The 15,847-nt window shown below is 39.3% G+C and overlaps 1 protein-coding gene across 1 annotated transcript; it reads left to right on the top strand.

Annotated features, from left to right (window-relative positions):
- The first annotated feature begins 11,621 nt into the window (after positions 1–11,621).
- On the top strand, positions 11,622–12,968 carry LOC125777381 (uncharacterized). The gene is made up of 2 exons (XM_049452145.1): positions 11,622–12,463; positions 12,523–12,968. Exons 1-2 carry the CDS (start codon positions 11,936–11,938, stop codon positions 12,676–12,678), a joined length of 684 nt encoding a protein of 227 aa, XP_049308102.1. The 5' UTR covers positions 11,622–11,935; the 3' UTR covers positions 12,679–12,968.
- Positions 12,969–15,847: the final 2,879 nt, after the last annotated feature.

The raw sequence follows: 15,847 nt of genomic DNA, 5'->3' as shown, positions 1-15,847 counted from the left end.
TACTGCCAAGCTTTTGTAGATAGAGATTGAATTATTTCGGATCACTTACTTTCGGTGCACCTAAGAAAGCAATTGGGATTGTTATTAGCTGCCTTAACATATTTGTGGGCGAGTCATTGTGTAAGCTCAGAAACTTTTTGTCAATCTATAAGAAGCTTGTGACTCATTTCTTGAAGTTTTAGTAACACAAAGGATCAACGCTAAAAGCTGTTCAAGTGAAATCCTGCCACGTTTTGTGGAATGATCAACCCTACGGCCTACCTCAACCATTAATCAAAAGTACCTCGGTAATAGTTAGTCTCCACTTACAGTGCTTTTCATTCAGAAATGTTCCACTTCTGAATGCGTCCCCCTTATAAGTGCTCTAATATAGTTAAATTATTAAATTTTTGGTCACCAATGACTGCCACAGTATATATTGCTTTCTGATTTCCAACGCCTTCAATTTAATTCTTATGGACATAGTACTCTCACTTAGACAGCTTTATTATCTTCGAACCTTAACAAGTAATGTGGATAAATTATAGTAGTACCTGTTGTGAGTTCTGGAAAAATATGTATTATTTTATAAATGTTCTTCTTTTTTACTGGCGTAGATACCGCTTACGCGATTATAACCGAGTCAACAACAGCGCGCCAGTCGTTTCTTCTCTTCGCTACGTGGCGCCAATTGGATATTCCAAGCGAAGCCAGGTCCTTCTCCACTTGGTCCTTCCAACGGAGTGGAGGTCTTCCTCTTCCTCTGCTTCCCCCGGCGGGTACAGCGTCGAATACTTTCAGAGCTGGAGTGTTTTCATCCATCCGGACAACATGACCTAGCCAGCGTAGCCGCTGTCTTTTAATTCGCTGAACTATGTCAATGTCGTCGTATATCTCGTACAGCTCATCGTTCCACCGAATGCGATATTCGCCGTGGCCAACACGCAAATCATATAAACCATAAATCTTTCGCAGAACTTTTCTCTCGAAAACTCGCAACGCCGACTCATCGGTTGTTGTCATCGTCCAAGCCTCTGCACCACATAGCAGGACGGGAATTATGAGCGACTTATAGAGTTTGGCTTTTGTTCGTCGAAAGAGGACTTTACTTTTCAATTGCCTACTTAGTCCGAAGTACCCCCTGTTGGCAAGAGTAATCCTGCGTTGGATTTCCAGTCTGACATTGTTGGTGGTGTTAATGCTGGTTCCTAAATAGACGAAATTATCTACAACTTCAAAGTTATGACTGTCAACAGTGACGTGGGAGCCAAGTCGCGAGTGCGACGACTGTTTGTTTGATGACAGGAGATATTTCGTCTTGCCCTCGTTCACTGCTAGACCCATTTGCGTTGCTTCCTTGTTCAGTCTGGAGAAAGCAAAACTAACGGCGCGGGTGTTGAGACCGATGATATCAATATCATCGGCATACGCCAGTAGCTGTACACTCTTATAAAAGATTATACCTGCTCGATTCAGTTCTGCGGCTCGAATAATTTTCTCCAGCAGCAGATTGAAGAAGTCGCACGATAGGGAATCGCCTTGTCTGAAACCTCGTTTGGTATTGAACGGCTCGGAGAGGTCCTTCCCGATCCTGACGGAGCTTTTTGTGCTGCTCAACGTCAGTTTACACAGCCGTATTAGTTTTGCGGGGATACCAAATTCAGACATCGCGGCATAAAGGCAGCTCCTTTTCGTGCTGTCGAAAGCAGCTTTGAAATCGACGAAGAGGTGGTGTGTGTCGATTCTCCTTTCACGGGTCTTTTCCAAGATTTGGCGCATGGTGAATATCTGGTCGGTTGTTGATTTACCAGGTCCGAAACCACACTGATAAGGTCCAATCAGTTTGTTGACGGTGGGCTTTAATCTTTCACACAATACGCTCGATAGAACCTTGTACGCGATGTTGAGGAGGCTTATCCCACGGTAGTTGGCGCAGATTATGAGGTCTCCTTTTGTATAGATTGGGCATAGCACACTTAAATTCCAATCGTTGGGCATACTTTCGTCCGACCATATTTTTCAAAGAAGCTGATGCATGCTTCTTATCAGTTCTTCGCCGCCGTGTTTGAATATCTCAGCCCGCAATCCGTCGGCCCCTACCGCTTTGTTGTCCTTCAGGCGACCAATTGCTATTCGAACTTCTTCATGGTCGGGCAATGGAACGTCTGCTCCATCGTCATCGATTGGAGTAACGGCTTCGCCTTCTCCTGGTGTTGTGCGTTCACTGCCATTCAGCAGGCTGGAGAAGCGTTCCCTTCATAATTTAAGAATGCTCTGGGCATCGGTGACTAGATCGCCGCCGTGTTTGAATATCTCAGCCCGCAATCCGTCGGCCCCTGCCGCTTTGTTGTCCTTCAGGCGGCCAATTGCTATTCGAACTTCTTCATGGTCGGACAATGGAACGTCTGCTCCATCGTCATCGATTGGAGTATCGGCTTCGCCTTCTCCTGGTGTTGTGCGTTCACTGCCATTCAGCAGGCTGGAGAAGTGTTCCCTTCATAATTTAAGAATGCTCTGGGCATCGGTGACTAAATCACCTTTGGGGGTTCTACAAGAGTATGCTCCGGTCTTGAAACTTTCATTACCCCTGTCGGCCAGCTTATCAAGCTCTTCGTACTCACGCATTTCGGCCTCTTTCTTCTTCTGTCTGCAAATGCGTCTCGCTTCCCTCTTCAACTTTCGGTATCTATCCCATCCCGCACGTGTTGTGGTCGATCGTAACGTTGCGAGGTAGGCAACCTGTTTTCTCTCCGCTGCGACACGGCACTCCTCTTCGTACCAGCAGCTCTTTTGCACTTTCCGAAAACCAATGGTTTCGGTTGCAACTGTACGTAAGGAGTTTGAATTGCCGTCCCACAGTTCCCTTACACCGGGTTGTTGACGAGTGCTCTCAGAGAGCAGGAGTGCAAGCCGAGTAGAAAATCGTTCGGCTGTCTGTTGTGATTGCAGCTTCTCGACGTCGAACCTTCCTTGTGTTTGTTGGCGTGCGTTTTTTGCTGCACAGAGACGAGTGCGAATTTTGGCTGCAACAATATAGTGGTCCGAGTCGATGTTAGGACCTCGGAGCGCACGCACATCTAAAACACTGGAGACGTGTCTTCCGTCTATCATAACATGATCGATCTGGTTGGTGGTTTTTCGATCCGGAGACTGCCAGGTAGCTTGATGTATCTTCTTATGCTGGAATCTAGTACTACAGATAACCATATTTTGGGCCCCGGCGAAGTCGATCGGCCTCAACCCATTTGGGGATGTTTCCTCGTGGAGGCTGAATTTACCGACCGTAGTGCCAAAGATACCTTCTTTGCCCACCATGGCGTTGAAGTCGCTAAGCACGTTTTAACATCGTGGCGGGGGCATCTCTCATAAGTGCGCTCCAAGCACTCAGAAAAGGCATCTTTGGTCACATCGTCCTTCTCTTCCGTCGGGGCGTGGGCGCAAATCAGCGATATGTTGAAGAACCTCGCTTTGATGCGGATTGTGGCTAGACGTTCATTCTCCGGAGTGAATGATAGTACTCGGCGACGGAGTCTCTCTCCCACCACGAATCCAACACCAAACTTGCGCTCCTTTATATGGCCACTGTAGTAAATGTCACAAGGACCTACTCGTCTCTGTCCTTGTCCCGTCCATCGCATTTCTTGGACGGCGGTGATGTCAGCCTTTATGTTTACGAAGACATCAACCAGCTGGGCAGCGGCACCTTCCCAATTAAGGGACCGGACATTCCAGGTACATGCCCTTAGTTCGTAGTCCTTATTTCATTTGCCATGGTCGTCATCAAAAGGGGGGTCTCTCATCCGAGGCTTATAGTTGATTTTCATTGGGGGTGATTTTTTTTACGTGGCGGGTTCCAAACCGCACAACCCTAAGTAGGGGATATTCCGCCTTCTCAGTTTAGCTCTCCTTTAAACGAATGTTCTTAGGCTACCCAGAGGATACTTGGTCAAAGATCGGAAGTCGTGAGCTGTTTGAGTCATATGTAAAAGAATCGTTTCACTCCAAGTGAATGGCGATCAGAGAACTTTCCTCACTTGCGTGAACTTCTACACATGACTCCGTCCTCCATTTTTATAAATATCTAACATATTTATCTGAAATTTTGCACACGTCCATTTCCCGCCTGAACTGGTGATATCGGGCCACTATAGCATGTAGCTGTCATACATAATGAACGATCAAAAACGTGGCCCTGTATTGAAACTTTTTTTTTTGACAAAATATCTTCACAAAATTTGGCAGTGATTTTTAGTTGAGGCAACGGGACAATATGAAGAAGTTGTTCAGATCGGCCCACAACATATAGTTTTTACACAAATATTTCCGAAATATTTTTTATATTTGCAAAACGTTTTTTGTTGTTTTAACTTCATTGGAATCAAGACCCGGTTCTACAAATGTAATTGCGCCACTAAGCCTATTTCCTTGATTTAAATCTAATTCTGAACTTGAACATGAATCAGTACCTCGGTACTAACAAACGTTTGAAAAATTGTGCTCTTATTCGTTTGCAATAACTTATCAACAAGTTTCACGCAATCTTCACGCGGCCGTATTTTTGCATTATCTTTAAATAAACGTAACAACAACACTCACACACATATACATATAATATATGAGAACAATATCCATTTAGTTGGCTATAATTCCACTTCAATGTGCTTACTTTATTACAACATATCAATTTTGTTGTAAAGGACTAACTGACCCTTTTACACTTAGTACGTTAACCCAGCGGAAAGCTGGGGCTCGGCAAAGTTGCTAACGAAACCGCTGGGGCCATTATAGCAAACAACAAAAATAACAAGAACAACTGCTTCGATGGCAACACTGTCTTCGGCTTAAAATATTGGCGAGTGGTTGTGTCATTTAAATCCAAACAACTACAATATGGTGGGTGACGTGAGCTGAAACAGCAACCAACAGCAAAAGTAGAAGCTGAAGGCGCAGTAAAAAGTATAAACGACTAATGCGCTACTTAAAATAGACTTCTGACTTCTGGCAACTACAAAAACACAAACCACTCGAATCACATGAACAACGACTACATTTACAACAACAGTAAATGTATGCCCACCACTTTACCGCTGCAATTCTCGTTTCACTTGAGCTTTATTTGTAATATAATCCTTTTATGAAGTTTCCAGTTTCCTGCGTAAATATGTGTTCCATGTGGGATGTGTAACGACCGAGAGGAACGTTACTTTACTCGTGTCTGCAATGCCATTACATGAAAGCCGTTCTAATTACTGTTATAAGCGCTTTAACGGTGGTATGGTGCGTATGAGTGATGTTGGTGTTAGTGTGAAATATGCATCTACGTGGCGTATGAATGATATTTTATATGATGGCGTATGAGTTGCGTACATTTAATTAAGTTACGTCTGTGAGTGATAAGCTAAAAATGTATGGAGTGTACGTTCAATGTTCAATTTTTGTGATATTTGGATCGTCATCCATATTGATGATTGGTGGATCGAGAGTGAATCCTACACGTTCAATAATTATCACGTCTGTATTTATTCGAAATAAATCGAGTTTTTAAAACTAAGGTGCTAAGAGATAGTTTTGCTTCATTATATATAAATATACAACTTTTCTTCCGCCGTTTTCCAATAGATGTCTCTAGGGTCAAGCACTGGTCGATTAAATCGTTTTATGTCGATCTTGGGCATTTGTGTCAACATTAACCCAACAAAATATTTGTAGAGATCTGTTTGCATCCCAAACTTATTCTCAACTGAAAATGTCACTTTTTGTGTCAAATTCTCGACATCTGCCGGAAATTTTGCTTTTCTTTTTTAATTCCAAGAAAAGTGCGGCTGAGGACCCGTCCACGCTTTACTGAGGCTGACACATACATAGATAATACTACTACCATCTATATGATTCCTAAAAGGTATTAAAAAATTAGATCATAAAACATTTCGTGTTTTAATTAAGCATTGCTTTTTGAGGGAATAAGGGAAAACATTTTTAGACCCTTTTTATACAATAAATTTAAATTTAAAAAAAAAACGGCGGAATCAAAGTTGTAGACCTAATACAATACCATTTGTTTATTTTTTTATTATTTTCAATATTTTGTGTCGTCATATAGCGAAGTTACATACAAAATGTTGTGGATAGCGTGACCAACATTTCAAAATATTTAAATTTTTTTTAAATGAATCACAATCCATCAGTGAGTGATACTTCTCATTATACATATATCTTATATCACTCAGGTGCTACGTAGCGTATGAGTGATAGTCTAACATTTTTAAAATGTGTGGTGCGATGAGTGATATTTGCTGGGAGCAGTAAATTAAAACATGGTGAAAAAAAATTTTATACAAATGTATTAGAAATGTATGCCACAGTTTCTATATTCCTAACGTATTGAAACTATTAACGCATTCTTGTGGTTTGCCAAGCAGAATTTTTGCGAATCACTCAAGCAGCATTTAAAAACGTTTAAATGTAGCTGGATACATTCAAAATCAAGGAAAATGGATTCCCTAATAATAGAAAAAAAATAAACACGGAAAGACAAGTCAGAATGCTGTTGTACGCTACAAAACGAAGTGGTGATTGCATTATGATAACTTCAAAAGCAAAAAATCATTTATGGCCAATCAGCCAAAATAACAGCAAAGCCGAGAATCCATGACGTCCAGGTGGGATCAGAAGGGCATGCTGTATTATGAACATTTAAAACCGGATGAAACCATGAATAGGGGAAGCTACCGATAACAGTTAATCAAATTGCATCATATCAACGCTCGGTCTTTTATTGCAAAATCGTTTAAAAACGGTTTGGAAAAAGTAGCTTGGAAGTTAAGCCTTACCAGTCTCACAGTCCACCATTTGCCTCTTTTAACTAAAATTTAGTCGGGTTGACGTCCACTTTAGATTACGGCTCACATCAATCGAGAATTGACTTCATTCGTTCTTGGCAGACAAGTAGGCACAGCTCTTTTGGCATGGAGTCCACACATTATCAGGAAGATGAAGAAATGTTCAAATTTGAATTAGGAAATTCTTTGAAGATTAATAGAGTATCATTTTGATATATTCCCGTTACGTCTTTCTTGTTTCTTTTGATTTTACCATTGAACCACGTTTTTTCTTTTCATATTCATTTTTGCAGTTCTATAAACCTTTCTTTGTTTCCAAATCATCAATATGTAGTTAATTTCTTAAAGCATCTTCTATTGTCATTTCCGCAATCCATTAAGATCTTTTCCTACTTCTATTGGTATATAACGTAACTTCTTCGCTATAACAAAAAAAATCAATCATTTCAATTACTAAAAGGAAAGAACAAACAGTTGCTCAAACAACTGTCGGCATATATATTAACACATAAAAATACATACATATTATTACATTGAAATATGTCTACATATTTATATACAAAAATTCTAAATACATAGTTAAATAAATATATTTTCCCTTCCAGCTTCGAGATGAAATGGTGCCTGACTGTTACCAAGAGAAAGCCAGCTCTGGTCCTAAGCACATATACGAGGTGTGTTCAAAAAGTATCGCGAATTTTGTGTTTTTTCAAAAATTATTTATTTATTCATGAATATCTATTTTGTCCCCTTCAAAATAATCCCCATGAAATATTATACACTCGTGCCAACGGTTTTTCCAATCTTCGAAGCACTTCAAAAAATCTTTTTTTTTATCTTCTTCAGCTCCTCCTTCGATGCCGTCTTTATCTCGTCAAGAGAAGTGTAACTTCGTCCTTTTATGGGCCTCTTCAGTTTAGGGAACTTTTTTAAGTCCATTTTTTAAGTCACAGGGGGCCAGACCTGGGGAATACGGTGGCTGCGGCATCATTAGTGTGTTGTTTTTGGCCAAAAAGTCGCGCACAAGCAACGATGTGTGAGCAAGGGCGTTTTCGTGGTGCAAGAGACAATTTTTGTTCTTCCACAAATCCGAGCGTTTCTGGCGGATTGGTTTGCGCAAATTGCGCATAACTTGCAGGTAATATTCCTTATTGACCCTGTGGCAAGAACTCATGATGCACCACGCCCCTGCAATCGAGGAAAACTGTCAGTTACGATTCGCGATACTTTTTGAACACACCTCGTATTATAAAAGCGCCCTGAAATTGTTTTTGTACGTCAATCCTTTTGTAAATACATCCTCCAGACCGATATTAAGTGGATAATGGACGTCGCTGCCCAGCATTGGCTCGGCTTGGTAACTGAGCTAGTTCCTGGAGTAGAGGTATATATCCATCCCAATCTTCCTAGTAACTTTGCTATGGCATATTCTGAAAATAAAACTCAACATGGAGGAGAACAATGGAAAACGGGCGCTAGAATATCTTTGGAGGACGCCAATAGTGCTTATTCGGCTTAAAAGGCTAGACCCAGCAATAGACAATGCGTGACCAAAGTCGTGAAAGACTTGGCAGCCAACTAATTTGAAAGGGGCTATGTTAATAACTTGAATTTTATCTCACCAGATGTATGGAAAAACTATCGTTTCCTTTTTCAAAGAAGCATTCCCAATTGTGTCTATCTTTCTGTCGCGGAGATTGGTCTGTTATCACAAAATTCAAACTTATATTTGTCTTATATTGTGAGTCTTCATATCTTTTCGCTTCATAAGTTCTTTTTAGTGAATTGAATTTGCCTCAATTTATTTGCCACCTTACCACTGATTTCCCCCTCACTACTATGCGCTCAGTTTTAAACTACACACTAACCAACAAGCAGCTGTTCATCTTAGTTTACCTTATATCGCCGCAATAATTTTATTGGTTGTATACTTTACCTTAATTTGCTTATAAGTTCCCTTAGCCATTTTCTCATTTATCATTTCCCATTTAACTCTTTGCGTTTCCCATTTACTTTTACCGCCTGGGCATTGACGGGCGTTAAGCGTTGCGTATGTGGGTCGCATCATTTAAAGATAAGGATTAGTCAAAGGGAGATATGCAGAGATACATATAGTATTTAAATGTATACGAATGTAGGTATATTAAATATTAAAGAAACATAAATTTAAACGACCCTTTTTAGCTTAAGAAGGCTATTTTAATTAAATATTCTTAGAGCGTACACATTTAAGTTGTCTTGAAGGCTATTTGCTTATAATTTTATTATCAATTAAGTTCCTTTATCTCAGGTAATGGCAAACCTATTTCGAGTCGAGGGAAATTTCAAATTATTTTAAAAAACAGGAGAGAGGCGTCGTTGAAAGAGCGGGGAGACCAAGCTATTGGTAATAAAAAATTGAACCTTGCAGGAGAAGCTTTTGGATAATGCTAAGTTCCATACACAAAGGCAGCGAATTGTCTGAACATGCCTTAAATGAACATTCGTAGCACTGACAGTTGCTCGCTGAGTACATTAGAAGTTCGCCTGCCCGGTAAAAGACCGAGACAGCAGGGAGAGAGACATGAGCTTATTATAGTGACAAGATACCTGTTGGAGTTCCAGCTTGAAAAAATTTTAAATTCCAATGCGAACATGTCAAGCATCAAAAAAATTCGTCAAACTGAGAGGGTCTGTTTGGCTAGCCTAAAAATCTAGACTTCTTTGGCTTTCGCTCAACGTCAGCAGATAAAAGCTTCCAGTACCTTTACCCATTTCTAGCCTGATGAACGACCAATAATATACCTAGATTTGTTCTCTGGCACAACAACCGTAAGTAGGTCTCGGCGGAGAACACAAAGCATCGTCATTCCCGAATCGAAATGGCTTTTCGCTTTTGCTTGGTCTAACCAGCGGTTGCATTGTTTTTTCTCTGCTTAACCAAATCCAAGTAGCAGTAGAGCTCATCCAATTCGTGGTCCCATCTTCTCCGTTACTCATCGATCACGTGGACGACTCCAAATACCATACCCAGAAAAGTTCTCTCAAATGCTCCTAGTGTTTTCTCATCTCGGCACGTAATCGTCCATGTTTTTTTTTTCTTCGCACAACGGAACGGGAATGATAAGAGACTTATAGAGCGTCATTCTTATTATTCTATAACGGAGTTCTCAATTGCTTACCATTTAACCTTTATGTCAACAGCAGAACTTTTTTACGCACGTCAACAGCAACACACCCGGGTATGTACATACGTTTTGTATGGCAAATGGCATGCCGTTATAACTCGGCAGGTACACATTCAACTAATCGCTTGCGATTCAGATTTTTTTTACTAATAACACTAGCCGACAATGGATTTTGCTCTGAAATAAAAATTATATATTTTGGTTCCTGTTAGTATGTATATCATTAGAAAAATAATAAAAAAAAATCCTTAGGTCCAATTACGATAATATTATTGAAGTTATACTTCTTATACGAGTTCGGAAAAGGTTGCGATAGATTCAGGTTGTGCAACCTTGCTCAATATGAATATACGCAACCTTGTTCGAGTAGCAAGCGAAGCGGTGACAATCGGCGATCGTTTGTTCGTTTCTTTCGGCACAGCTCGGCTTTTCTACCAAATTTGTCATTTCCATATATGGGCTTATGAAAAAATGTTTTGTACCTATTCACCTGATCAGTGGAGACTATTTATTGATTCATCGAAAATAAGTTTGAAGGCGGTTTTGTTACATAATGGTAACGAACTTCCATCTGTACCTCTAGCGTATGGAGTACATATCAAAGAAACCTATGAAAATATCAAAAATCTACTACAAAAAATACAGTATGCTAAACATTCTTGGAAAATTTGTTCTGATTTAAAAGTACTCGTAGTTGGGATGTTACTAGGTATGCAAGCTGGTTACACAAAATTTTGCTGTTTTATGTGCGAATGGGATAGCAGAGCTCGAAGCAAACACTATATCCAAAAAGAGTGGCAAAAAAAAAGAACTATGTACCTAATCAGAAAAGTGTGTCCAATCTTCGTCTTGTTGAACCCTAGAATATTGTATTGCCACCCCTTCATATAAAATTAGGCTTAATGAAAAATTTTGTAAAAGCAATGGATAAAACGGGAGAAGGTTTTCAATACCTTAAAAGTATATTTCCGAGACTTAGTGATGCGAAATTAAAAGAAGGGATTTTTGTGGGGCCAGACATACGACGAGTTATGAAGGATCAAAACTTTGTCTCTAAACTAAATACGCTAGAAAAAAAAGCATGGCTTTCATTTGTTGAGGTTGTAAAAAATTTTTTGGGTAACACCAAATCACCCGATTATGAAGAACTCATATCAAGCCTATTGACGGATTTTCAGGCTTTAGGGTGTAACATGTCCCTGAAAATACATTTCCTACATTCGCACTTGGATTTCTTTCCTCCCAATTTAGGTGCAGTCAGTGATGAACATGGGGAGAGATTTCACCAAGACATATTGAGTATGGAGAAAAGGTATCAAGGCAAATGGACTCCTATCATGCTGGCAGACTATTGCTGGATATGTTTACGTGATAATCCTGACTACCAATACAGCAGAAGTTCAAAAAAGTACAAGAAAATATAAATTGAGGGATAAAAATTTGTAATATTCAATATATTTTTTGCAAAAACTATACTTTTATTTTTCTCTTAACCTGGACCTAACAATTTTTTTTTAAATTCAAATTATATATGTACCTTATCAAAGCGACATAAGAAAACAAGTTTGGTTCAGAGCAGAAAAAAAATGTCAAAATTGTCGGCTAGTGTAATTCAATAATAATATTTCTAATAATTCAATAAATAATGATTCAGTAGTTGGTGACGAGGCTTTAGATGAATGTGTAGGTGATATTGGTGGTGATGACTCAGACTTAGAAGAGCCCACGTTACCAGAATATGACCCAGAGGACGACAGTGATTCTGATGAAGAATTTGAAGATGCACCAATTGAAGCTGGGGAATATTTTACTGCCAGAGATGGTAATGTTTGGTCTTCGATACAACCACAACCTGTACGATTCCGTACGCACAACATTCTAAGAAGTGCACAATCTGGACCAGTACGGGCAACGCAAGGTTTGACCATTTCAGAAACGTTCAAATTGATAATGTCAGACGAAATATGTGACATAATTTTTCGTGAATCAAATCGAAAGGCAAGGCAATTCTTTGATGATGACAATGCAAAACATCCAACAAGAGAACCGAGATCATGGATTCCCATAACAGAAAGTGAATTTGATGCATATTTGGGCGTACTTTTGCTAAGTGGCGTTACACATTCTGGTTACGTGCATACGAAAGATTTGTGGAATACTAAATCACATCCATTATATCGTGCTGCAATGAGTGTACGACGATTTTGGGAAATTAGCCGCTTCATTCGTTTTGATAATGGAAACACACACCAGCAACGCAAACAAACTGACAAAGCAGCAGCAATATCGGACGTTTTTTTGATGCTAAACAGCTGTCTTCGTAGATATTACGTGGCAGAAGCCAACGTCACTGTAATTGAACAATTGTATGCTTATCGTGGTGGAACTGGCTTCACGCAATACATACCATCAAAACCTGCCAAATATGGGATAAAAGTGTGGTGGGTGTTCGACTCCATTTCGTCCTATCCATTGCAGGTACTATCAATATTGTTGAAAGTATAAATAACTAAATTGAATTTAATTTTTCAATGCAGGGACAAATCTATACAGGAATAGCACCGTCTGGTGAACGTGAAAGAAACGTTGATGAAAGAATAGTCAAAGATTTATGTATCAGCCTTTTTGATGGAAGTGGAAGAAATATTGTATGTGACAATTTTTTCACTAGCTACACTTGGCAAAATCTTTGATGATAGACAATAATTTATCCATCGCCATCGAAGCCATGATAGGTAGGCCCATCCGAGTTGTGGATGATGGAGCACATGAAGCGGAGGAGCGTGATAGTACGGGACGCCCAAAAGTAAAAGGGGAATTGCTACATCTGCTCCAAACGACGCCCTACTCGTAAAGCATGCACATTATGCAACAAACCAGTGTGCGCAGAGCATTCCAAAGACTTGCCGCAATGCGATAGATGTAATTGAATTTCAATAATTTTAAATTTTTTCGTAGTTTTTTTAATATTTTTTATAAGTATTTTATAATTTATAATAATTTTTATGCCATAAGTATTTTTTTCACTCAAAATAAACTATATTTTTCAAATATTATCATATTTGCATGCGTTTTACTATACATATGGTATGGTATACCCAGGTATGTATGCTGTTGACGTAAGGGTGCAACTTTGTAAATGGGCTTTATCTACCAAACGGATGATCCAATCCTAACCAAAATTGAGACTATTGCGTAAAACAGTTTTCGCTAGGATATCGCGAAATTTCAAGTCGATCCGATTATCCAGTTCAGAGCTACAGCGTTTTGAAAACGCAAAACATACCCAGGTATGTTGCCGTTGACATAAGGGTTAACCAGTTGCATCTGTTGGCATGATTTATGTTGCACTTGATTTCCAGGCTTATATTTCTGACGGAATTTATTCTGGTTCCGGGATAGACCAAGTCCTTAACTTTTGAAATATAAAGCTGCCAACAGTGACGTAGTTCAAAAAACGATGGAACATATGTATGTTAGTGGTCGCCAGGTACTTCATCTTGACCTTATTCAACATAATACAAACCTCTTTCCCGTTTTTTCTATATTAGAAAAAGTCTGACGTCGCTGCTGTTAAGACTTTAATAATATTTGCGTACCCCATTTACATTTACATTTTCTTTTTAAAGTAAACGGAACTACGACGGTTTTCAGATTAGCGGCGCACAGTGGTGCCGCTTCATACAAGCCACGGCAAAAAATAGAAGGAATCGAGGAAGGGCTTTGAAATTTGGCACACATCTCTCATATTGCCAAATTAGATGAAAAAAAAATTTTGTTAAAATCCGCTCACAACCACGCCCACCTCCCATATAACACAAAAATCAAAAATCATGCTACAGTAACAAAATTTTCTACAGTGTAATATTTTGTAAATATAAGGTTGACCAGAAAAAATAAAGCAAATCCGCCCACAATTACGCCCATCTCCCATATAATATAATCACAAAAGTTGCAATATTTTCGCTGTTATCACAGCTAGACTGTTAAAAATTGTCAAACGGATTTGAATCAATATAAATTATTATTTCTCTAAAAATGAAACAAGTCCGCCCACAACTACGCCCACCTCCCATATAACATAACCAATAAATATTCAAAAATGATCATATATTATTAATTATTTATTCAACAAGTAATTTTTTAACATCATCGTCCAATTCTAAAGTTTTATTTTTGGGATTTGTTCTGAAACCATTAATAAAAGGATCCGATGAAGCTAAAAGCAAGTGCATTACATTTTGATTTGTAGAAATTCTGTCGCATTTTCTAGAATGATTAAGCCTATATTTCTTGTAATCTTTATTGCGAGCTTCTTGAGCCTCCTCTGATAGCATGCCCAATGGTAAAATAGAGGATGAAACAATTTTACTTCCATGAATTAAAATTTTATGTACCGTCATTGGCATAGAGTAAAATTCATAAAGGCTGACATATAACCTCGCAGTTTTCATGCAATAAATTTCAAATTTTTGAGGATCTATTGCTGCTTGACTATTGATTGTATTTAATATTATTTAAAATCCATGTATCAGGTTTTCGTCAACAACAACAATATCGGCAGTTTTAGCAGGATTCTCAAAAAATCTTCGTGAGGTATTGCCATCATTTGTCGTCCAGTCCCTGCTTCACTACATCAACATTTATTCCCAAGGATGACTTCAAATCTGCTTGAATACGTGCTTTGAATATATCAAGCCCAAGTATTCGGATAATGTTATTTGATTAGTACTTAGATTAAATTGAAAAGATGGTACAAATTTGGAATGATAAAAAAAATCCTTTTTTTCCGCTCTGGCACCACTGTGCGGCGTGTATCACTTTTTTGAGCATTATATTAAAGAAGGTGAACGAGAGGGAATCATCGTGTTTAAAACTATAATATATAAGTCGACTATGTAATTAGACAGTCTTTCGAAGGAAAACGAGTTAGCTTTAAAAGTTTCTCAGAATAAATATAATACATGCATATTTTGACACTTCAATGAAAAATAGGTAGTTTCTTCCAGTAATATAATCAAGATCGTTGCCTAGATCGTGAAAAGAATATTCGAGATAGTAGAAAGAATAAAAGATATCCGTTACCATCGTACTGGAGCTCGATTTTATAGGCATATATGGAAAGGAGGATGGAGTCATGTGTAGAAGTTCACACAAGTGAGGAAAGTTCTCTGATCGCCATTCACTTAGGAGTGGCCAGAAACGATTCTTTTACATATGACTTAAGCAGCTCACGACTTCCGGTCTTTGACCAAGTATCCTCTGTGTAGCCTAAGAACATCAGTTTGAAGGCCAGCTAAAGTGAGAAGGCGAAATATCCCCTGCATAGGGTTGTGCGCTAGGTTTGGGACCCGACACGTAAAAAACACCCCCAATGAAAATCAACTATAAGCCTCGGATGAGAGACCCCCCTTTTGATGACGACCATGGCAAATGAAATAAGGACTACGAACTAAGGGCATGCACCTGGAATGTCCGGTCCCTTAATTGGGAAGGTGCCGCTGCCCAGCTGGTTGATGTCCTCGTGAAAATAAAGGCTGACATCACCGCCGTCCAAGAAATGCGATGGACGGGACAAGGACAGAGACGAGTAGGTCCTTGTGACATCTACTACAGTGGCCATATAAAGGAGCGCAAGTTTGGTGTTGGATTCGTGGTGGGAGAGAGACTCCGTCGCCGAGTACTATCATTCACTCCAGAGAATGAACGTCTAGCCACAATACGCATCAAAGCGAGGTTCTTCAACATATCGCTGATTTGCGCCCACGCCCCGACGGAAGAGAAGGACGATGTGACCAAAGATGCCTTTTATGAGTGCTTGGAGCGCACTTGTTAGAGATGCCCCCGCCACGATGTTAAAAC

This window comes from Bactrocera dorsalis, chromosome 3 (genome assembly GCF_023373825.1).
Source record: "Bactrocera dorsalis isolate Fly_Bdor chromosome 3, ASM2337382v1, whole genome shotgun sequence".
In the NCBI taxonomy this organism is placed as follows: domain Eukaryota; kingdom Metazoa; phylum Arthropoda; class Insecta; order Diptera; family Tephritidae; genus Bactrocera; species Bactrocera dorsalis.
This window is presented reverse-complemented; position numbering and strand designations above follow the sequence as displayed.